This window comes from Microcebus murinus, chromosome 11, assembly GCF_040939455.1.
Source record: "Microcebus murinus isolate Inina chromosome 11, M.murinus_Inina_mat1.0, whole genome shotgun sequence".
NCBI classification, from domain to species: Eukaryota; Metazoa; Chordata; class Mammalia; order Primates; family Cheirogaleidae; genus Microcebus; species Microcebus murinus.
This window is the reverse complement of record NC_134114.1, coordinates 4,636,441-4,660,658: the sequence shown is the minus strand read 5'-3', so window position 1 is coordinate 4,660,658 and position 24,218 is coordinate 4,636,441. Positions and strand designations below refer to the sequence as shown.

The 24,218-nt window shown below is 46.4% G+C and overlaps 1 protein-coding gene across 2 annotated transcripts in view; it reads right to left on the bottom strand.

Moving 5' to 3' along the window:
* Nucleotides 1–15,498: 15,498 nt before the first annotated feature.
* SRD5A1 (steroid 5 alpha-reductase 1) overlaps nt 15,499–24,218 on the bottom strand; it is a 36,869-nt gene continuing 28,149 nt past the window's right edge. Inside the window, exon 5 of one of the 2 annotated variants that reach the window (XM_076007926.1) lies at nt 15,499–19,012. In XM_076007926.1, the coding sequence (XP_075864041.1) occupies nt 18,946–19,012 (67 nt within the window). In that variant the 3' untranslated portion in view covers nt 15,499–18,945. Of the gene's footprint in view, nt 20,437–24,218 lie in introns of both variants that reach the window. The other variant, XM_012744231.3, reaches the window with a different exon arrangement.

The window sequence follows — 24,218 nt, the reverse complement described above, 5'->3', positions numbered from 1 at the left end:
AGCTGGAGGAACAGTTGTTGGTCACCTAGGCACGCTGTGCGCGCGTGAGGGTGTGTGAGTGAACGTGTGAGCATGTGTGTGAATGTGAATGTGAGTGTGGATGTGGTCGAGTGTGAGCGTGTGTGAACGTGGCTGTGTGGGTGTGAGTTTGCGTGTGTATGTTGGCGGGGGTGGGGATTGTGTGGAAGAAGAGGAGGAGATAGCTCCATTTAAAAGCACCTTATTTTTCAAAAACCTAAGGCGGAAGTGATGGGGGGACCATGATCGCACAAGTAAGTGGTCCGGAAACAGCGGGCAGCCTCTGTGGAGGCCTTTACACACCGTGCCCCTCGGTGACTCCGGATGGAAGCAGCCTCCGCATTTCACAGGCAAGAATGGCGAGGCTCAGGGGATTAAAACTCTTCCCAAGATTTCAGATGTGGGCGGTGTGAGCCCAAAGCCAGCCTCCTGCCACTCTGCAGCCCCCTCCGTGCTGGGCGTTCGCCCCGCGCCAGGCTCAAGGTCAGCTGCTCAGCTGTGCCGCGCGCGCAGATGAAAGCTAGCCACGGAGACGGGCACGCAAAACTCTAACAGACACCTTTTTATCTCTTCTCTAAATTTCAGTTGTTAGACTGTGTGATCTATTTTTAAAAGCATTCACATATGATAGCAGTTCTCTTGAATTTGGTGTTTCTGTGCCTGTCTTGCTGAGATGCTTTGCAGAATCTGTAATGCTGTTTCATTAGGGAGCCTACACTGGTGGAGGGCCCAGTGGCGCTGTCCATGGTGTTAAAACACCTTTGAGCTTACAACGTGGGAGTCACAGAAAAGAAAATGCCTGACCAGAAGAAATCTGGTCATTTGTTGGCATAAATGTTGGCTGACCTTGACTCTTTGGACACCAGTGGTCTGAGCAAGGCAGATGGGGCTAGGACAGCCCGGAGGGGAAGGTTTGGAGACATTTCAGCATCCACAATGATTTTGCTGCAGAGCCAGCGTTAGGAACTGCAAGCCCCAGAACAGAGGTTTTCCTGCCTCTGTCAAGACACGGGCCTGGCTGTACCCCTGGCTGAGAGCAAGAAATAGAAGCACCAGAAAGACAGCGTGGCCTTCCCAGACTAGAAATTTGACGTCGGGGGAAAGTCGGGCCCAGGCCATTGAGTGCACCCGTCTGCTGACCGGGCCTTGGAGATAACGGGAGGAGGGACACAGCTGGCTGAACTTGAGGACAGAAAGGAACTCCCATCACAATTGCTTGACCGTGAAAACGTCCCAGGTGTCCAACCCTGGCCATGATGGTGAGTATCTACCAGGAAAGCAAGAAAAACTTCTGGGTCAAAACTGTACTGATCTTCCCTTCTGTTCCATCAAGCTTAACCCAAACCCCTCAGTGGGGTCCCGCAGGTCTGGCCCGGCCCCTCACCAGCCGTCCACTCCAGAGGGCCAGGGTCCTCCTGCCTGGAGCACCTGCTATCCTTTCTGGAAGCCCCACCAGGGGTGGATCCAGGTGTCTCGCCTGTCCTGCCTTTGCCGTAATGTCACCTCGGAGAGGTCGTCTCTGACACTCTGCGAGACCCCTATCTCCGTAGGACCCCGTTACCCTTCGCCTGCTATGTGGGACCCTGTTCTTGAGGCCCCATACTTCACCCTCTGGGGCCTTTTTCTTCTTTATTATTATCCCTGGTCACATAAGAATAGACATGGGGTAATGTGTTCTCCTTGGGGCAGTGAAGCTTTTGGAACACACTTCCTGTTTAGGAAAGACTAGGTACTCAAAGATTATTTTTAAGTCCCAAACAATCAAAGGATTTTTTGGCCCAGACTCATGGTATTTTGGGCAGTGCAGTTGTCTCAGAAATTTAGTGACTTCTGATTGATTGGCTTCTAGTCAATTCCATGTATCAGTAACCACATCCAAAGACCTTTCCTGGACATTGATATCTAATCTCGTTTGAGTCCCTGTCTCCCCACCACTGTGTTCTTCTCTCAAAACATACTGGTGGCCTCTTTAAAGTCATCAGGCTTGAAGAAGAAGTCCAGGCCCATATTAGCTGAGAAAATTCACTAGATCTTTGTCAGTTCAAATAATTTTTTATTCCCATATTTTACTGTCTGGGAACTAGAAGCAGTTACCTCTTGCAATCCTGTAAGGCCTTTAAATTTCTGGATTCTCTACTACCTTTGGTTTTCTGTTTACAAAATAGCCAATTATTTCTGAGCTCGTCTCTTTCTTATATTTCTTGCCTTTCCAAACAGAATCAGTTTCCAGTTAAGGCCAGGTGCTGTGGCTCACGCCTGTAATCTTAGCACTCTGGGAGGCTGAAGTGGAAGGATTGCTTGAGCTCAGGAGTTTGAGATCAGCCTGAGCAGCAGTGAGACTTCATCTCTACTAAAAATAGACAAATTAGCTGGCCGTGGTGGTGCATGCCTGTAGTCCCAGCTACTTGGGAGGCTGAGGCAGGAGGATTGCTTGAGCCTAGGAGTGAGGTTGTAGTGAGCTACGATGATGCCACTGAACTCTACCTGAGGCAAAAGAGGGAGACTCAGTCTAAAAAAAAAAAAATCCAATGAAAACACACTTGTAACATTCCATTTTCCGACAACCCCACCATGATCCTATTGTGATTCAACCGGCCTTCCAAGTCTCTGCAGGTGACTATTTTGCCAAAGTTTTCTCACTATATGACATAGATGCTGAGTCACCCAGCACGCTATGATTCTTGCCCAACTGCTAAGAAGATGAGCACATATTTTTGTTACAGCAGCAACCTGCTTCAGAATACCAGTTTCCACATTATTAAATAAATCATGCCAGTTCGTTGCAAATAACCCTCACAGTCTGGTGATTCAACAGAAGTTTATTTCTCACCCATCTGGTGTCCAGTGAGGATGTTCCAGTTAGGGTACCTCTTCCAGGTGGTGACGCAGAGACCCAGGCTCCTTCTGTCTTACTGCCATCCATGCCCTGTGGCTCTGCATTTGCCACAGGAGGGGAAAGGCTTAGGTGTGAGAGAGATTTTACGTGCTAGTCTGGAAGTATCATACATCACATCCGCCTGCATTCCATCTCGGTCAGAGTTAGTGTCCCGTACCTCAGTCGGCTTCAGAGGGCTGATTAATGTCATCCTCCTGGGAGCCAAGGGAGAGAACTAACTGGTTGACAATAATTAGAATTATTTCTGAATTATTTCTGCCACAGTGATCTATCTGAAGTGTCACTTGATTTCTTGGAAATTCCCATGTAGAATCAGGCATACCCCTCTCCCCTTACACGTGTCTTCCACATAATTTGTATCATAGCACCTACCATGTTGTGTTAATAATTATTTTATTGTCTATGAACCCATGAGGCAATGAGTCCATGAAGGTTAGGAACTGTCCTGTCTTCAACGCTGTGGCACCGGTGCCAGGCCCCGTGCTGAGTGCTGAGTGCTCAGCGAGTGCTGAGTGCTGAGTGCTCAGCGAGTGCTGAGTGCTGAGTGAGTGCACATAGAGTGAATGTTGAGGTGGGAGAAAGGCCGAGCTTAGCGTGGATCTAGAGAGATTGTCTTCCTCGCAGAGTAGGATGAGGTTTCTTAATTAGCAAGGGAAAGATTAGGGTTTTTTATATGACATGTTTTCTAATAAAAATGAAAGCACCATTACTCTCTTTTTCATTTATTCAAACGGGAAACGTTCCTCCTTCCAGCCCACATACTTGGCATTCGCTTGGTAGTTTAGCACTTCCCAATGCACTATTTGCAACACAATGAAAGTTCTCAGTAGAGGCTATTATTTATATGTCTTTGAATAACATCTCTTGTCCTGAATGAAATTGTTACTTTTAGTAGGAACAAAAAGCCCCTAAAGTATGGGCATTGGAAATTCTCAGGGCCCAAGTCGCCATTCAGTCCTGGGAGGGTGACGTGTGGGGTGTCTGTCTCCTGAAGATTTAGGGTTGTGCTCCAAAGTTCCTCTATTCAAGGAGCCCAAGATAGAAAGCCTTCCTATTCAGGCAGAACTATTTCCAATTAACGGATGGAAATATATAGAAATGAGGAACAATGGCCCGTTTGTTTGCTATTACTCTAAGAAACAAAGGGCTCCTGAGGAGACTGCACTACAGGATTCTGAACATCATCTGAGATGGCCCCTGGCTCCTAAGGACGGTGCATGTGGCTGTGGAGAAGGCTTCTTAGTGTCCTGGGCCTGTCCCAGAGAACTGAGGGAATCGGCCACCAGGGGGCCAGATGTGCCACCTGCTGACAGGTGGAGGGGGACGTGCCACATCTGGAGGTGCCATCAGAGGTAAAGACAGAGGTTTGTATTTAGCTAGACGGTTTTCCAGCATAGGAAAGTGACTTGTCTGAAAAATCAGAATGTGGTGACAATTTTCTGATAGGTAGATGTAAAGCGTCTTGAAGCAGGATACCTTTTCATGGTTTGTCCCCAGGTGCCACCTGGGCTGGAGGCAGCTGTGGGGGCAGGCCCCTCCCACCAGTCCTCACTCTCCCCTCTGGCGGGGACCGGATTGGGAGGGGGATTAAATCCTGAGGAGGGGTGGTTCCCATGGACTGAAACCTGCCTCCTGGGAGATTGAGCCCTGGTTGCAGTTGACACACCTGCCTCTGAGGATTCCATCCCGCACAGAGGGACCGAGTGGCAGCTCCCTGAGCTATTGGCACCTTTACCAGGAGGCCGCTGAGCACAAGCAGGAAACGCAGAGCGTTGGAGGGGGAAGACCTCAGCAGCGAGCCCGGCGGAGCCTTCCCCCTCCTTCCCCAGGTTTGTGCGCTGCGGGCTCAGTCCGTCACACCGATGGGTACAACGCCTGGCAAACGAGCAAGAGGCTCTCTCTTTCCACTCACCTATCTGTTCTCTAATTTTTAGAGCAGTTTTAGGTTTACAGAAAAATTGAGCAGAAAGGACAGAGTTCCCACACACCTTTCTCTCCCCATTGGTTTCTCCCTACTCTTAACATCTTAACGTCAGTGTTACACATTGTTACAATTTGTGATAGTAATAACATCATCGTAATAATTAAAGTAAAAATTAACTAACATTTACGTTTAATAATTAAGTAAAATTTTTTTCCAGTCTTTTTTTTTTCATTTTGGCATATTATGGGGGTACAAATTTTAAGGTTTCAGAAAATGCCCTTTCCCCCCTCCCCCCACAAGTCTGAGTCTCCATCATGACCATCCCCCAGATGGTGCACATCTCACTCATTATGTATGTATATACCCGCCCCCCTCCCCCCTGCCACCTGCTCGATACCCCATTACTGTAGCTCCTATGTGTCCACTTAGGTGCTGCTCAGTTAATACCAGTTTGCTGGTGAGTATATGTGGTGCTTGGTTTTCCATTCTTGGGATACTTCACTTAGTAGTATGGGTTCCAGATCTAACCAGGAAAATATAAGATGTGCTATATCACCATTGTTTCTTAGAGCTGAATAGTACTCCATGGTATACATATACCACATTTTATTAATCCATTCTTGGATTGATGGGCACTTGGGCTGTTTCCACAGCCTTGCAATTATGAATTGTGCTGCTATAAACATTCGAGTGCAGGTGTCTTTTTTGTAGAGTGTCATTGGATCATTTGGGTAGATGCCCAGCAATGGGATTGCTGGATCAAATGGTAGATTCACTTGTATCACTTTAAGGTATCTCCATATTGTTTTCCACAGAGGTTGAACTAGTTTGCAGTCCCACCAACAGTGTAGGAGTGTTCCTTTCTCTCCGCAACCACGCCAGCATTTATTGTTTGGATACTTTTTGATAAAGGCCATTCTCACTGAAGTTAAGTAAAATTTTAAGTACTAATTAAAATAAAGTAAAATAAATCAATCTAATAAAATAATTATTTTTAAGACGTTTTTATTTCAAAACATTAAGGGGGTACAAGTGTTTCTGTTACATGGATACCTTGTATGATTCTTTTTTTTTTTTCCTTCATACAATAAAATTTTATTGACTGTAATCCTCATATTGTGTATTATATCTCTAAACTTGTTGATGCTACATCATCTACTTCTTTGTATCCTTTGAGCTGCATCTCTCCATTTCCTTCTCCTACCATCACACCTCTGGTAGCCACTAATCTTTTCTCTATCACTGTGTATTTGACTTTTTTTTAAGTTCCATATTTATTTTTTATTTTTTTATTTTGGCATATTATGGGGGTACAGATTTTAAGGTTTCAGAAAATGCCCATTTCCCCCCCTCCCCCCAAAAGTCTGAGTCTCCATCATGACCATCCCCCAGATGGTGCACATCTCACTCATTATGTATGTATATACCCGCCCCCCTCCCCCCTCCCACCTGCCCAATACCCTATTACTGTAGTACCTATGTGTCCACTTAGGTACTACTCAGTTAATACCAGTTTGCTGGAGAATATATCTGGTGCTTGTTTTTCCATTCTTGGGATACTTCACTTAGTAGTATGGGTTCCAGATCTAACCAGGAAAATATAAGATGTGCTATATCACCATTGTTTCTTAGAGCTGAATAGTACTCCATGGTATACATATACCACATTTTATTAATCCATTCTTGGATTGATGGGCACTTGGGCTGTTTCCACAGCCTTGCAATTATGAATTGTGCTGCTATAAACATTCGAGTGCAGGTGTCTTTTTTGTAGAGTGTCACTGGATCATTTGGGTAGATGCCCAGCAATGGGATTGCTGGATCAAATGGTAGATTCACTTGTATCGCTTTAAGGTATCCCCATATTGCTTTCCACAGAGGTTGAACTAGTTTGCAGTCCCACCAGCAGTGTAGGAGTGTTCCTCTCTCTCCGCAACCACGCCAGCATTTATTGTTTGGAGATTTTTTGATAAAGGCCATTCTAACTGGGGTTAAGTGATATCTCATTGTGGTTTTGATTTGCATTTCCCTCCTTGTATGATTCTTAAGTCAGGGTTATTGGTGTGTCTGTCACCAGAATAGTGTTTATTGTACCCAATAGGTAATTTTTTATTCCTCCTCCCCCACCCTCCCTGCTTCTTAGTTTCCAAAAAAGAAATTTCTTGGACATTGGACATTCTTTCATTAGAAATAAATGTCCAATGACCCTTAAGTCTTTTTGCATCTCTGTGTACCCATCATTTAGCTTCCACTTATCAGTAAGAACATATGGTGTTTGTTTTTCCATTCCTGAGATACTTCGCTTAGGATAATGGTCTCCAGTTCCACCCAAATTAGTGCAAGAGACATTATTTTATTCTTTTTTTTAATGACTGGTATTCTATGGTATATATATATATATATATATATATATATATATATATATACACATCACAGTTTTTAATACACTCATCAGTTGATGGGCATGTAGGTTGATTCCATATCTTTGCAATTGTGAATTGTGCTGTGATAGGCATTTGCATGCAGGTTTTTTTTTTTTTGATAAAATGATTTATTTTCCTTTGGATCAATATCCAGCAGTGGGATTGCTTGATCAAATGGTAGGTCTACTTTTAGTTTTTCGAGGAATATCCATACTGTTTTCCATAGAGTTTGTGCTACCTTGCAGTTCCACCAACAGATACAAGCATACCTTTTTCTTTGCAGCCACATCAGCATGTGTTTTTTTTTATTTTTTTAGTAATGGCCATTCTGACTGGAGTGATACCTCATTGTGGTTTTCATTTGCATTTCCCTGATGATTAGTGACATTGAGCATTTTTTCATATGTTTGTTGGCCATTTACCTGTCCTCTTTTGAAAAGATTCTGTTCATGATTTTTGTTTGTTTTTGATGGGGTTGTTTGGTTTTTTGGTGCTGATTTGTTTGAGTTCTTTGTAGATTCTGGATAGCAGTCCTTTGTTGGTTGCATAGTTTGTGAATATTTTCTCCCATTCTATAGGTTGTCTGTTCACTTTTTTCTGTGCAGAAACTTTTTGACTTAATTAAGTCCCATGCATTTATTTTGTTGTTGCTATATTTGCCTTTGGGGTCATAGTCATAAATTCTTTGCCTGGGCTGATGCCTAAAGCAGTTTTTCCTGTGTTTTCTTCTAGAAGTTTTATGGTTTGATGCCTTACATGTAAGTCTTTAATCCATCTTGGCTTAATTTTTGTATATAGCAAGAGATAGAGGTACTGTTTCATTATTCTGCCGGTGGCCATCCAATTTTCCCAGCACCATTTATTGAATAGGGCTTCCTTTCCCCAGTGTTTGTTTTTGTTTGCTGTGTCAAAGATCAGTTAGTCATAGGTAGATGGTTTTATTTTTGAGTTCTCTATTCTGTTCCACTGGTCTATGTCTCTACTTTTATAGCAGCATGATGCTGTTTGGGTTACTATTGCCTTGTAATATAATTCGAAGTCAGGTAATGTGATGCCTCCAGGTTTGTTCTTTTCACTTAAGATTGTTTTGGATATTCAGACTATTTTTTGGTTCCAAATGAAGCTTAGGATTATTTTTTCTAGATCTATGAAATAAGATGTTGATATTTTGATGGGAATTGTCTAGACAGACCATGAAATGCTGAGAAATGTTTATATTGTACACATTGTGAATTAGATATATAGTGCTTTTATGTAAAAACTGCTTTAGGATTCCTGTATTAACCTGTGTGAAAAAAAAACAAAAAAACAACAGCAAAAAAAAACTGCTTTAGGAGAACCAGGAATTGAAGAAGTAATAATATAATATTTCACCTGTACTGTATTTGACAGAGATGAGGTTTTTATAAAGGTGAAAGGTGAACATTCTGAAACATTACTCTTGAACTCCTTTAATCACCAGTGACATAAATATGACATTCCAGCTCTATTTTCTTCAGGGAGAGGTGGAGAATGTCATTAATGAAAAACCTGGAAAAGTGGTCTATTTTCAACAGTTTCTAAACTTGTTCTCAGTTGATTGATGGTGTTGATTAGCTTCCATCACCCTATGGAAATGGCTCTAGAAGTTCAGAAAAACTATTTTGCTGACTTAGCAGTCTCATTAATTTTCTTCTGACAAGTTGGATTTTGAAATGACCTAAAGCAGCTAGGATAATGTGACCAGAGCACTCTATCGCCATGGGGTTTAGAATAAACAGACAAAAGGCAGCCTTGTAATAAAAGTGGTCTGGCTCTTTGTGAGGGAAAATTGATGTCCTGACACATGGATATTTCTCTTGGCTGTTTTGAAAAGTTCTCTGTCCCTAGTCAATTGTGGTTTTCAAACAGAGCAATGCATTATACTCTTTATCATGGCATCAGTTATCCGTGGCTGCATAACACCAGTACCACAAATGTAGAGCTGTAAAGCAGCATAAATTTGTTGTCTCACATCTCTGTAGGTCAGGAGTCTGGTACAGCTCAGTTGAGTCCTCTGCTCAGGGTCTAAGTAGGCTTCAGTCAAGTTGTAAGCTGGGCTGTGCTCTCATCAGGGTTCGACTGGGGAAGGGGCTGCTTCCTCACTCATGTGGCCCTTGGCAGCCTTCAGCTCCTGTGGCTGTAGGAGTGGGGGCCTCAGTTTCTTACTGAGTGTCCCCTGGAGACCACCCTCAGCTCCTTGCTGCATGGCCCTCTCCACAGGGAAGCTCACAGCATGGCAGCCGGCTTCTAAGGAGCATCCCCTCTCAAGGCAGGTGTCACAGTCATATGTATAGTAATCACATACATCCTGCCACCTTTGCCAGGAGGAGGGAATCGCAAGATTACGAATACCAGATTGGGGGGGGTGGGAGGGGACCACAGGAGTCACCATAGATTCATTCTGCTGCAATAATACAGCTTATAAATTTACCATATCTTTTACCTATATGTAGAAAAATGTCACTAGAAGAGCCCAAGATAAGTAGATGAAGGTGCTCATGGACTAAAAGTGAAATCAGTGAGCTAAGACCAAAGCAGAGTGTCTTTCTCTTAAGTGGGTGATTTTAGTAGTATGTGAGTAGAGTTGAATGCACAATATTGGTACATTCAATATGAGGGTCGAATGCATCCATAGTGCAAATATTATTTTTTAACATTTGTTAACACTCTGGGAGGCCGAGGTGGGAGGATAACTCGAGGTCAGGAGTTCAAGACCAGCCTGAGCAAGAGCAAGACCTTGTCTGTACTAAAAATAGAAAGAAATTAGCTGGACAACTAAAAATACATAGAAAAAATTAGCTGGGCATGGTAGCACATGCCTGTAGTCCCAGCTACTCGGAAGGCTAAGGCAGAAGGATCACTTAAGCCGAGGGTTTTGAGGTTGCTGTGAGCTAGGCTGACACCACAGCACTCTAGCCTGGGTAACAGAGTGAGATTCTGTCTCCACAAAAACATTTGTTAAGTATATCCATGCACCAGACAGCATCTGAGAACTTTGCAAATGTTATTCACTTAATGCTCACCACTGCCCCAGGTGGTCAATACTATTATTATTCTTGTTTTGCAAATGAGGAAACTGAAACACAGAACATTTAGGTGACTTGTTCAAGGATGCACAGATATGAAATGGTGAAGGCAGGGTTCGGGCCAGTGCTTTTAACTGCTCTGCATCCATGTTCTGTCATCCTACATTAAGTTGGGGGCTCAGGCTAGGAGTGTGAGAGGTGGGGGAGAAGTCTTCTCTAATTAATGGTGAATTCATGTCCCCTGAAACTCAGAATCACTGGGACATGAGGGAAGAACAAGGCAGTGATCTCGTGGCAGGGGAAACGTTCTATCAGGGCTGAGAGACTGTTGAGCTGCAACAAGGAACAGTGTGAAGATGTGCAGGCAGCGTACCAGGTTCCCGGACACCTGGAGACAGTGGCTCCATTAGAATGAGAGGTCTGTGCTATCCACGGGACAGAGGGGCCAGTTATCAGAGTGCTTAATCATGAGAACTTCAGCCAGATGCCCAGGGTAAGATGGCATGGCACATTTTCTTGGGATGAATTTGGCTAAAGGCAAATTGGTCTCAGAGGGCTAGCTCACCAGGGTCTTTCAAAACAACCCCCAAGGGTCTTCAGAAAAATAGCAAGATGTGCGTTTAGCTCTTATGAATTCACCTTCTTATTTGCATCATATTTGATATCTTCTCCCCTCCCTCACCCAGTTGTTCTCAAATATACTTGGGTTTCTATACTACTGGATTTGATTGCTTTTGGAATCTGAATTGTGTAAAGGCTTGGTACAAGTGAGTTGTTTGGAGCTGAAAGTCCTTTTACAGGCTCACAATGGTGACTGCAAATCTCAGAGCACAGGTTGCACATGGGCACCAGGGGTGGGCTTGATCAGTAGGAACCCCCCTTCCACCGCAAGGCTGGGCAGGGGACTGAGACCCTTCCCACCTAGCCCTTAGCATTTCTCTTCTCTGATCTGTAATGTTGAGAGAGTCCTACCCAGCAGCACAGGAGGTCCTAGAGATGGGTTCAGTGGGGTAGAGTGATCCAACCCGCAGTCCCTAGATCCAGGGCAGAAGCTTTGGTCATTATGATGGCCCATGGTGGTGGTTATGGCTTTGTCAGACGCCAGTGGGGACACAGTCCCTTCCCTTTGCCTTGTTTTTGTCATTTTCTTCCTTCCTGACATTGTTTAAGTTACTGACTTGTTTCTTACCTGTCACTGTACCTGGGCTGAGCCAGTTTTGTCCTCCCATCTGCCCCCAGCACCCAGGACTGTGCCTGGCACATAAGTGCATGGTAATGTTGTGGAATGAACACATGTATGTGCCATGGGCCATGGGGGATCTTGCACCATGGGCCATGAGAGATCTCCTCCTGAGGAGGAGACCAGTACAACAGTGAGCTCTTTGCCTTGCTGGGTTTTGGCTTTGGCTGCTGGCCAGGATCTTCCTGCAGGTACCAGAAGATGGGGCTGGAAGGAAGGAGAGAAATGGGCTGTTGGCTTCTAAGCGCTGTAGGTGTCAGGTAGCTGAGGGTGTGCAGAGTTGCTTCTTTGAGGGAGGAGTCTGACAAGGAGGTGGAGTGAGTGGAAAGTAGGTCAAACGTAAGAAGAGAAGCTAAGCTTGGCATCCCTGTAGTCATGGCCAGGAAGAGGCTGATTGCAACCAAGTCAAACCCCAAGAGGCTTTAGAATTGGTCCTGGGGGTTGTTGAGAGGGATTTTGAGCCAATAAAGTAAAAAGACCACCAGGGCTGATGGGAACGTGCTTAGTTTAAAACAAGTAAGGCAGCTGTTGATTGTAGCATGATTACTGTTTCTGAAAAACTGCCAGGTTCAACCCACCATCTAGGCTTAACCACAGGTTGAGGCTGGACATCAGAAAGAAGTCCCAGCTAGCCAAGAAAGGCCCCACAGAGACGCCTGCCCTGGGAGCCCTGGGGTACAGTGGGGAGAAGGAAGGAGCTGGGCAGGGAAGAGGCTCAGACGGGCCAGGGGGCACAGTGGGGCAGGGCTTTCGCCTCCATCGCAGCCTGGGGCAGCCACCTCCCTCCCCGGCAGGCACAGGCAGGAGGGGCCCAGGGTGTGGGGAAGCAGCAGGCCCACAGGGACTCGCAGATGCCTGGGGATACCTCAGAGGGAAGCCGGATTGTGGTAAGGAGGCCAGCGGCTCACCACGCCAGGCCAGGGACTGTGGGCTGGGACCCCGGGTTCAATGAGCTCCCAGAGAACCCCAGGCCACGAGCGGGGGCTGTAGAGGGCACAGCAGGCCAGGGGCCACCGGCCCTGACCAGTTAGAGAGAGGCCAGACCCCAGTTCCCTGAAGAACAGCCTCCAGCCCCGTCCTCAGAGCCTTTCCATGTGGAGCAGCCTGCTGCCCTGGCCTGGCGTGTGACGGTGGATGGTGCCCGGGTCCCCAAGTTGAATTCCCTAGAGCTGGCCATGGCAGAGGGTGGGGGACACGTGTTCCGATGGGAAAAATAAAGACAGTGGGCCTGCTGTGCCTGAGTGTTTTGTGTGCCCCAAATTCATATGCTGAAACCTCACCCCAGTGCGATGGTGTCAGGAGGTGGGGCCTTTGGGGTGTGATCAGATCACGAGGGTGGAGCCCTCGTAAATGTGCTTAGTGCAAAGGAGACCCCAGAGAGGCAGTCCCCTCTGCCAGGTGAGGATACCGTCTATGAACCAGAAAGTAGGCCCTCACCAGAGACGGAACTTTGACCTTGGACTTGCCAGCCTGAAGAACTGTGAGGGACACATTTCTGTTGTTGAGAAGCCACCCAGGTATTTTTCCAGCAGCCTACATAGACTCAGACAGGCCCTCCCTCACCAGGGGGCATCACTAGGAGGCTGGAGGGACCCAGGGTGCTGGATCAGGTTTCAGCTGCACGTTCTAGAGTCTTGATTTATTTGCAATCTGGGACTTCCTCAGAACCCGGAGATAACCCTGTCTCACCACTGGTGATGCTGGTCAGGAACGAGTCAGCACTTTGAGAATGAGATCAACGACAGAGTGGAGAGGCAGGTGTGGGGGCCCTACAGAAGAAAAGCCCCAGGGGCTTCAGCTTGGGAAGTTGCTTCTGCCCAGGGGTAGCCCCCTTGGGCATCCACTAATTTGCTTCTAAGGAGACGGGGTTACAAGACCGCGCTGGATCTGAAAACGCACAGGCCAGTAGTGTCTGGGGACGCAGACTTGAATGTCCTTGAGCCAGAGACGTGACCGGCCTGTGCTCTTCCAGACTTTTCTCCCTGCAGGACACCTCGCTGAGGATCTGGACCCGGCTGCATTTCCCTTTCAGAGCCCGCACTAAGGCACAGGCCCCTTTCTATCTTGGTTTTCTCCCTTGAGAGAGAAGCAACCTCAAAGTCATTTTTTTTTTTTCAGCAAATGTGTTTCGAGCCCTGCTTCCCAGGCTCTCTACCAGGTCTTAGGGTGGCAGCCTAGGGCGGTGCCGTCCGGCAGAAACAAGACCTGTGCCAGGCAGGCCGCCTGGCATCTGGACTTGCTGCCTGTGCAACTGTGCCCGCTCGCTGCCTGCGCACTCGTGCTCCGCCCAGTCCTCCGCCCCAGCCTCCAGGCTCCAGCCGGCCTGGGGAACGGAAGGTTCCTCAGGGGCAGTCCATTTGTTATGTCCTTAAAGACAACCAAAGCAAATGACATTTAAAAACTTCAAACAGGAGATAGGCAAGAAAATAGCAGATGAATTTAGCAGGAAAAAAAAAAAAAGCAGTATGGCAATCTTCTTATCAAAGTAGAGTTCAAGTCATGAAGCATGAATCAGGAAGATTATTTTATCTTGATAACAGGTATAGACTACGCGATGGAAAGTTTTGCAAAGCAACAGCAAAACATAAAGCAAACACTATTAAGAGGAAAGTTAGCTATGGAAGAAAAATAAGATTGCAGAGAATTTGAACAACATAATTAATATGTTTGAATTACCAAAGAACGAACAGGATAAACCTTAAAAGGTGGCTGTGTTACTGTCACAAAAGGCGATCAATCTTTCTTCAGGCTACAAAGGAAACTCAAAATTCACAAAGGAGCAACATCACGAAAAATAGTCTTTACTATCTCGATACATGGGAAAAAGAACAAAAAAATGTAAATGAAACCCTCCAAATGGGTGAAAAGTAAAAAGCATCATCCTAAATGAAATTATTTTCTTACAAATGTTTAGATCAAAGAAAATCTATGAAGTACAACTGGAAATTATTTGGAATAACAACTATAGGAACATTATTAAGCACAAGGAAATGTGGTCAGTCTTACTTAGAAGAAATATGCAGCCTCAAAACCTAAGAACTGTAGGTGAGGTGGTGCATGCCTGCAGTCCTAGCTACTTGGGAGGCTGAGGCAAGAGAATCTCAAGTTCAAGCCCAGCCTGGACAAAACAGTGAGACCCCCATCTCAAAATAAAATAATATAAAAAGAACAGAAAAGGAAAAAAGAGAAAAAGAAAAAAATCCTAAAACTGTGCTTGCTAAGAAAATAAACAAACGCAGTACTCCTTCTAAATGGTTATGAACAGCACAAAAATTTCTACCCCAAATTAGGATAAATAAGATAAAAGCAGGAATTAAAATATTAGGAAATACAAAGGACATTACAGTAGTCGCCCCTTATCTGAAGGAGAATCATTCCAAAACCCTCAGTGAATGTCTGAAAAGCAGATAGTATCAAACCCTATATAGTCTATGTTCATAAATTAGGCACAGTAAGATTTAATCACCTCTATTATTCAATATTGTTCTCAAAGTGTTTGCTAAGATAAGAAGCAAACAATAGCAAAACAACAGTAACTGCTTCAATGTTGCAAAACAAATTTAGGACATTTGCAAATAATTAATGACTGCAAAGTTAGAAATCCTAAGAACAACAAAAAAAAGAAGTAGGAATTCATAAAATAATTTTAGAGCATAGCTGGAAATAACAAATATACAAACATGAACAGGTTTGGTCTATCCTAGTTAAAAAAAAAATGTATCAGGGAACAAATACTCATTCACAAAAAAACAAGACATCAAATGTTTAAAAATCACCTTAACAAAAATGCACAGGATTTACATAAAGACAGGTGAAGCGGTCTGAAAGAGCACGTGAGACCGTACGCTACAGAGAAGCAGATCTGAGGGCTGCAGACAATGTGACCGTGCAGGATTTGAGAGAGAAGTGTTGATGCAGTACATTAATGCCAATGATACACAACACGACCGAACTTTTCACTGTAATGTTATTAATCTCCTTAATTATGCTAGTTAACACAATGCGTTACAGCTTTTAGGAAGCAGAGGGCAGTGAGGCGATAGACAGACCACGATTTATTTCCTTCTGTGTTAGTCACTCAGCCGTTGCATTCTGGCGAAGCGGCAGGGGTGCACCCAGGCTGGAGTGAACCTGGACTTGTGCACACGTGAGCTGTCTCGGCAAAAAACGGGGCATCGGCAGAGGTCAGATTCACAGCGAGCATCTCTGGGGCCGAGAGGAGGGCCCCCACCTTCCTCCTGGCCAGGTGTGCCTTCCAGGGTCCCAAATCCATCAACATTGGCTGTAACTTTTGAGGTTTTCTGAGGTGACCCAAACTATTTATTGCCTTGGCGTCACAAGCAATTATTTGGTCAGAAAAAGGGCCAAAGTTCATTCTAAGAACAAAATTCCTCTGCAAAAGCGTCGTTCGTCATTAAAGTGACATGCAGCCGCATCACAAGAGGCTCTCTGTGCCAATTCTACAACCGTAACAGACTCCAAAAACCGCAAATACAGACAACACAGTTTCTGTACGAAAACCACCGAGGGGAGGAGGGGGGTTCCCGAGGGCTCTGTTTGGGGAGCTGAGCCCGGGCGGGGTCAGGGAGGGCGGGAGACCTGAGGCGAGCTCTGAAGGGTGCGCTCAGCACCACCCGCAGGTCACCAGGCACGCTGGGGCTCCCCGAGTCCTCTCTTCTTTGTTTCCAGCCCCCGCTGGAGAGTGGCAGGAACAGAGACAGCACCCGGGCAGCTGGCCCAGGCGGGAGGGGGCCCTGCCAATGTGTTTGTTAGATATTCACAGTGGCCACGAGAGTCAGTGTTCTGTATGATGGAGGTTTCTCCTCAGTATCTTTTTTTTTTTTTTGAGACAGAGTCTCACTTTGTTGTCCAGGCTAGAGTGAGTGCCATGGCGTCAGCCTAGCTCACAGCAACCTCAGACTCCTGGGCTCAAGCGATCCTCCTGCCTCAGCCTCCCGAGTAGCTGGGACTGCAGGCATGCACCACCATGCCCGGCTAGTTTTTTCTATATATGTTAGTTGGCCAAACCTCGAGCAATCTGCCCGCCTCGGCCTCCCAGAGTGCTAGGATTACAGGCGTGAGCCACCGGGCCCGGCCCTCTCCTCAGCATCTTTAGTTACGCAAGTGGCAAATTTTATCCCTGCCACTTCTCTCCACAGGATGCCCCAACGACACAAAATCACAGGAGTTCGTCACAAGATGCCTGGAGAAAATACACAGATGAGTCCAGAGACAACTTAGAAACCTTTTCAAATAACCAGGTGAAAGAGTGAAAGGGGAAGGAGAGAGCAAAGGACAAAGCAGAAGTGACCGAAAGGGTGCAGAAGGCAGGCGGGGCGCCGACAAGAGTCTTCCTGAGGGGCATGTGCGCTTTGGTTTCAGTCGCGCTCTACTTGGCTAAAGGCACTCACTGACACTGCAGTTGTTTTCCCTAAGAGTGGCGCTGGTGGCTTCTTGATTCTGTTGAGAACTTCCAAAGTGCCAACTGAAACAGGCTTCCCACAGTCTCTGGGAGGTTATTTTCTGTTTTAATTGTGCTTGCAGACTGGCAAAAAAAAAAAAAAAAAAAAAAAAAACAGAGACCCCAGTTTGGCCAACAAGTTTTAAGACGACCCTGGTAATTTCTGTGCAGAGACCGAGCCAGTTACAACTCCTGGGCCCATGGTTTTGCTCACAAAGCCCAGCTGGAGCGAACTCAACGCGCGCCGCGCTGACCAGCTGAGGTCGGTGCCCTGCGCGGGAGCAGCACCCCAAAACCCTACAGACGGCCGAGTCCAGCTGGGAAGGCCCCCACACCCCAAGCCTGGGGCCGAAAGGAAGGTGCGGGGGGGTTTCTGGGTGGAGGGGGCCTATGAGGAGGGAATAGAGTCTCTGAGACCTCAACCAAAGTGTAGGAAGAGTCTGAACTGGAGAGAACTTACTCTAGCTGCGCCCCCGCCCCCGCCCTGCTGAGCACTCAGCTGAGCTCAAGCGCCTTTTGTATGCACTCATGCGTTGGTCCAGGGGGTGCTGGGAGGAAGGTCAGGCGTTGCTTCGAATCCTGCTTCTGACACCAAGCACGTAAACGAAAGTCGGAAAGGAATTTGGAGGAAAGACTATTCCAGCGGCCAGTTTGCAAAGCGGGGACGTGTAGCCTTCGGTGCAAAATAAAGGTGCGTTCCGGGGAACGAGCAGAGAGTTTGGCTTTTGTAGAGAAACCTCCCGTCCAGGTGCCCAATCAAGTCCACTACTGTGAAGGAAGGGCTCAAACTTGCTTAGCTCTGATTGGTCGACACAGCTGAACCCTGGTTGGTAGATACAGCTGAAACTGAGCTCTAACTGGTCCATACAGCTGAGTTCTGGAAGTTCCAAAGTTGAACAAAGGTGAGAGTTTTGGGGGAATTCAGAGCACATGTGTGACTGCTAGCTAGTTAGCAACCCACCGCTTTGCTCTATTTTAAATTCAGGCCCAGTTAGCCACGAGGGATCCATCTTGAAGAACTGGCTCTTTCAGCTTCACATTTGTTCATGCCTCGGATGCTTGAAGTGTCACTAAAGTAAAAAGTCTGTTTCAGGACACTGTTTTGCAATATTTGAGAGGGACTTCAAAAAAACAGAACCTTAGAAAACTCTAGTTCCACTTAGAGGAAGAAGAAAAGCCATGTTAGATCAGAGAACACTGATGGCTCATGGTGAGTGGCCCTCGACAGGAAGGCTGCCTGCTGCGCCTCCTCACTGCCACCTGTGGGTCCGAGAGTCCCCGCACAGGACAGAGCAGCTTACTTGCGAACTGCCACCGGCACTCGCCCTGCCCGGTGACATCACCTGGCTGGCTGGAACAAGTGCCAGATGCCTCTGCCCAGCCTCGGACAGGCTTCTTGGGGCTTCCTTCCCTATGTCCAAGTTCTCAGTGGGTGACAGTGCGGTCTGGCATGTGTCTCCAGGCTGCGACTGCCACAGTGGGTGCCCCAGGCCTCTCTGGCCTCCCCAACAGATCACCCCCTAGGTCGGGGGGAGGCAGCACCTTGAAGAAATTGTTGTAGGGGCTGTAAAAAGGGACAGTGACATTTGTTTTTCCATAGAGGCCATCAAAGACAGTTGTAAATTCCGGTCTTGTGCATACTTAGCAATATGTAGCCAAAAGAGGTAAATTTGAAGTTAGAAAAGTCATCAGCAGTAATCACCCACAGCTACAGATCCCTGACCTGTTCAGCCTGATTCCAGTCTGATTAGCTTATTAAGTAGCTTACACATTTACTAGGAAAAAAGATGTGTCCTAGGACACATCAAGATGTGTCCTAGGGCACATCTTGAAAACAATGAAGTAGCAGGAAAATTACAGAGATACAATTTATAGAATCCCCGGAGAAACATCACTGGAGAGCTTCAAGTTGAAGATAGTTTCATTGACAATGCACTTAAAACAAAAATGGAATTAAAATTTTTCTGAACTTTGGGTAATCTTCAAACTTCTTAAGGTACCACCTGAAATAAGAAAAAAAAAATTTAAAAAAGGAATAGTTTCGTTACTTAGCCATTTAACAAATGCTAACGGAAGTGACAATATCTTTCATAATTAGAGAGTACCGAGTTCTTTTAAAAAGTAGTAATTAAAAACTTTGGCGCTTCCTATAGTTTAATTTTATCTATATCATAAACAGTTAAATATATCTCATCCTAAAGTATGATTCAGAAGAAGTCCCCCATGCAACCCATCTTTCTGTCGGGAAGGGAAATCACAGACATCTGTGAAACGCTGATGCCCACACTTTGGAGCGACCTTCCCCTGACCCTGGTGGGCGTGCGGACCCGAGGGAGGGCAGGACCACCCGCTGTTTCTTGCGTATCTTCTGGTGGCCAACAATTTTCCCCAGGCCCCAGTGGAGAGCCGGCCCCACCCAGGGTCTGCAGAGGGGGCCCCCGGCCACGTGTCCAGGGCTCTCAAACAGGGATTAATAAGGATTCAGGCAAACCCGGAAAAATGCAGTATGGCGTCATCTGTGATTTAGCCCTGAGCTCACAACAAACAGGATCTCCAGTTTTGACACAAATTCCATCAACGGAGGCACTCTCTCTCGCTTTGGGGCAACAGCCACCTGGGAAGGGGGGCAGCTAAGTGGATGAAGTAAAAATGAAAACCAATTTGAAGAGATGGAGAAATAGAAAAATGGGGTTTCTATAAGCATAAAAAATGTTAAACAGGCTAAAAATCGTGACAGAAAGCAATTAGTGGCTTGTTAATATGGCAGAAATGCATGAAGACAACAAACTGAAGGTGAGTCAGCAAAACCCTGCTGTTCTCAGGCACGTTTAACACCGTAATCCTCAGGTAGAAAATCAGAAAATACTGGAGTGCCAGGTTCGCTTTCACATGCGGCTCTGTGGACCCCAAAAGGCAAGCAGTAACAATTCAGGACCTCTGGGTCAGGCGTCACCTCCCCTGGCCCAAGGCCCAGTGACAGCCCCGTGGCTCAGTGATACGCATGGAGATGACCAGGGACTGACGGCTCACAGCCCAAGTGACTGGCGTGAAGGTGCGTCACAGACGTTTTTGCCTGTTAGTCACTGGAAGTGTTCACGGCCTGCTGGGGGCCTGGCCCATCCATCACCTGCAAGTTCCCGAGAGCTTCCCCGTGAGCTGGCGGCGCTGGGCACCCCCGAAGGAGTTGGGAGGTGAGCTGCTCTGTCCCTGAAACTGCCCAGGGAAGACGGACGCGCTGGCCCCGAGGAAGCCAGGCCGGAGCAAACGACAGCAGGAGAGCTTAGGACCGGCACAGACAGGACGGCAGGCAGAGACGTGAGACAGGACGGGTCGGGGACAATGGGACCGCTCCTCCCAAAGTGCCGGGCGGCAGGGCCGGGCCCCGCATCGTGTCAGGAAGAACATTTGCTAGGCCGGAGCGTTCTCACTGCATAAAGGCACAGTCACCAAAGAGGTTAAATTCATTTCACAGAAACCGTTATATGGGAATAAAATACACATTAAATGACTGGAGTAAAATTTTCTTATTTGATCGCTGAGGTCACAGATTCACCCCAAGAAATTATATTTTATAATTTATAAATATGTGTGTGTGTATATATATATATATTTTTAAAGGGCAAACAGCATGAATTCTGTTGTTTGTCTCATTTGTTTTTCTATACCTAGAAGGAAAGCTGTCACCTGCGTGACCCTGAACGAGGCTGGGCGTTGATGGTTCTGCCTTGACTGTGTTACTTCCGAGCCTGAGCTGAAGTCCCCTGGCCTTCGTGTGGAAAGCCACGTGGCCCCCACCCACGGGACCGCACTCCACGGCACCCGGGTCACGCCGGTGGAGGGAGCCGCCCCAAGTGTTGCTCCCATGGGCTACGGCTTTCGTGACGCACGGGCGGCTTGGCGCTGCCCCGCCCGCTAACGCAAGTCTTCCCTGGGCGCGCCCGCCACCGGTGCCGCCGGACGGGCACTGACGACTCGCGCTTTCGTGTTTAAGTCTGGTGAGTGGAGGGCCGTGAGAACAAGGCAGCGTTCCATAAATATTCTTGCATGCCCTTATTTTTCTAAATCATTACACCGTCGGTCATGTCTTGAAGACACACTGAATTCGTTTCTAAAGTGACATAAACTTAACAGGTAGGCGCTGCAATGATTTCTTTGAATGCTGTCCCCTCATAGTTGGCCTCCAAGTTCAGGTGCTCAGGCGTGTACAAGCACACATCTGTACCCAGACTATGATTTCACAAGGCCTGTGCCGTCAGCGCATGGTTCTGTTAACTGAGCGTGGCCACGGGAAGCTGGCGAGGAAGAAGACAGTGTGAAAACACTCCCTCTTAGAATTCCTTTAAATCCCGCCCTTGAAAGAGAACATCTGTTAGCAACCTTGCACCTCTGATCCAATGTTCCCCAGCTAGAGCTTAAACTGCCAATACAATCATTTAGGAACTTAAATACTAGCTATTCTAGAAAGAAGTTCACTGTAGTACAATATTGGTTTTAGGACATTACAATAAGTCGAATACAGTGCAAGGAATAGCTCTGTGGAGTGTTTTCTTTCACAATCAATTTATTTGATGGTTTAATTAGTTGGGTTCACGGAATTATTTTTTAAAAAAGGGTAGTTTTTATTTTGCCCTCAACGTGTAAGTCCAACATTTCTGAACACACACTTCTACGAAACGAAATTGATTAATTCTTTGGGATTTAAAATTGTTTCCAATTTAAACAGCAGATGCCTGACAAAGAGCCCTTTCAACTTATGAATTCTTCTACAAAGAACACCTTTGGGTTTTCATCAACAGAGACTTTCATTTAGAAAATGCGGTTATTTATTTTCCATTCCTATACGTTTCATAATCAAATACTGAGGAGAACTTCCCTGTTTCCTGTTTTATTTGAGAAAACATCTTCACAACTGACTTAATGTGCTCTTTTCCATCTTACTCTGATGCAATTTTTAAATGTGTCAGTGTTATTTGTTTTTATTACTGGAAATGAGCCTTTATTTGCTTCTTCACATCAAATATTAACAATGTAAATGAACAATATTTTCCCCTGGAGATGAAGACAGGAACACGAAGGTGGCCCTGGGGCCTTGCGCACTGGGCTGCCTAGGGCTGGCACAGTGCGGGGAGGAGGAGGAAGAAGAGGAAGGCCGTCTAGGCACACAGGACACAGGTGGGGCTGAGATCAGCTGGTTCCTGCAGTCATTGTTATGGCACGAAATCTACTTCTGTTTGAATTATTAGGTGGATACAAAAGGAATTGCGGTTTCAGACCGTGAATTTTTAAATCATCATAACTAGGCTCAAACACATCTTTATTAATCGAAATAGGAGCCACTACAACCAACACATTTTTGCCAATGACAAATAAGTTTGTTTAATCCTGTAGCGTAAAAATCTGTGCTTTGGGATTTGACGAACTCTTGGAAAACATTTTCTGCATCCTGCTGGTTGTGGAAGCGTTTTCCCTGCAAAAAGTTGTCGAGATGCTTGAAGAAGTGGTGGTCGGTGGCGAGAGGTCAGGTGAATGTGGTGGATGAGGTGAAACCTCACAGCCCAATTGGTTCAACTTTTGCAGTGTTGGTTGTGTGACGTGCGGTCCGGCGATGTCATGGAGAAGAATTGGGGCCTTTCTGGTGACCCATGCCGGCTGCTGCAGGTGTTGCCGTTTTCAGTGCATCTCATTGATCTGTGAGCAGACTTCTCAGAAGGAATGGTTTTGCTGAGCTTTAGAAAGCTGTAGTGGATCAGACCGGCAGCAGACCATCAAACAGTGACCATGATGTTTTTTGGTGCAAGTTTGGCTGTGGGAAGTGCTTTGGAGCTGCTTCTCGGTCCAACCACTGAGGTGGTCATTGCTGGTTGTTGTATAAAATCCACTTTGCATCACATCCCAACCCGATCGAGAAATGGTCCGTTGTTGCTGCATATAAGAAGACGGCACTTAAATGACGACTTTTTTGATTTTCGATCAGCTCATGAGGCACCCACTTGTTGAGCTTTTTCACCTTTCCAATTTGCTTCAAATGCTGAATGACTGTAAAGCTGTCGACCTTGAGTTCTTCAGCAGCTTCTCGTGTAGTTGTAAGAGGATCAGCTTCGAAGATTGCTCTCAATTCATTGTTGTTCACTTCCAATGGCCACCCACTGCACTCCTCATCAAGGCTCTTGTCTCCTTTGCAAAACTTTTTTTTTTTGAGACAGAGTCTCACTCTTTGCCCCGGCTAGAGTGCCGTGGCATCAGCCTCACTCACAGCAACTTCAAACTCCTGGGCTCAAGCGAGCCTTTTGCCCCAGCCTCCCAAGTAGCTGGAACTACAGGCATGCACCACCAAGCCCAGCTAATTTTTTCTATTTTTGGTAAAGACAGAGTCCTGCTCTTGCTCAGGCTGGTCTTGAACTCCTGAGCTCAAATGATCTGCCCGCCTCGGCCACCGGAGTGCTAGGCTTATAGGCGCGAGCCACCGCGCCCGGCCTCCTCTGCAAAACTTATTGGACCACCACTGCACTGTACGTTTGTTAGCAGTTCCCGGGCGAAATGCGCTGTTGAGGTTGCGAGTTGTCTCTGCTGCTTTACGACCCATTTTGAACTTGAATAAGAAAATGGCTCAGATTTACCTTGTGTCTAAAATGATTTCCTCAGTCTAAAATAACCATAAAATAAACAGCAAGTAATAAGTCACTAGCAAAAAACCACACAGTGAGAAATGTGCGCTAAAATGATATACAACAGAGCCACATGTATTTAGGGATATATTCTAATGTCAAACAGCAAATTCCAACAATGCCTAAACCACAATTACTTTTGCCCCAACCTTAATATTTTCTAAGCCTTTTTAAAATGTATATTCAGTTTAAAGTGATAGCATGTTATTTCAGCCAAGCCCGTGACACTGTCATCTAGCAGAGGAAACAGTGGAAGGCTTCAGAAATCTCACGCGCTGCGCCTTTATTTCCTAAGACCCCATTTGGAATGGCTGGAAGCTGGTGCCTCAGTTTCCTGCTGCTGTGGGAACAAAGCACCACCAGTAGGCTGGCTTCAAACCAGAGCACTTTATCCTCTCACGGTGCTGGAGGGTGTAAGTCTGAAATCCAGATGGCACCGGGACCACGCTCCCCCTGAAGGACGTTACACTTCGGTCTCTTCCAGCTCTGGTGGCTCCAGGTATCCCTTGGCTTGTGGCAACATCACTCCATTCTCGGCCTCCAT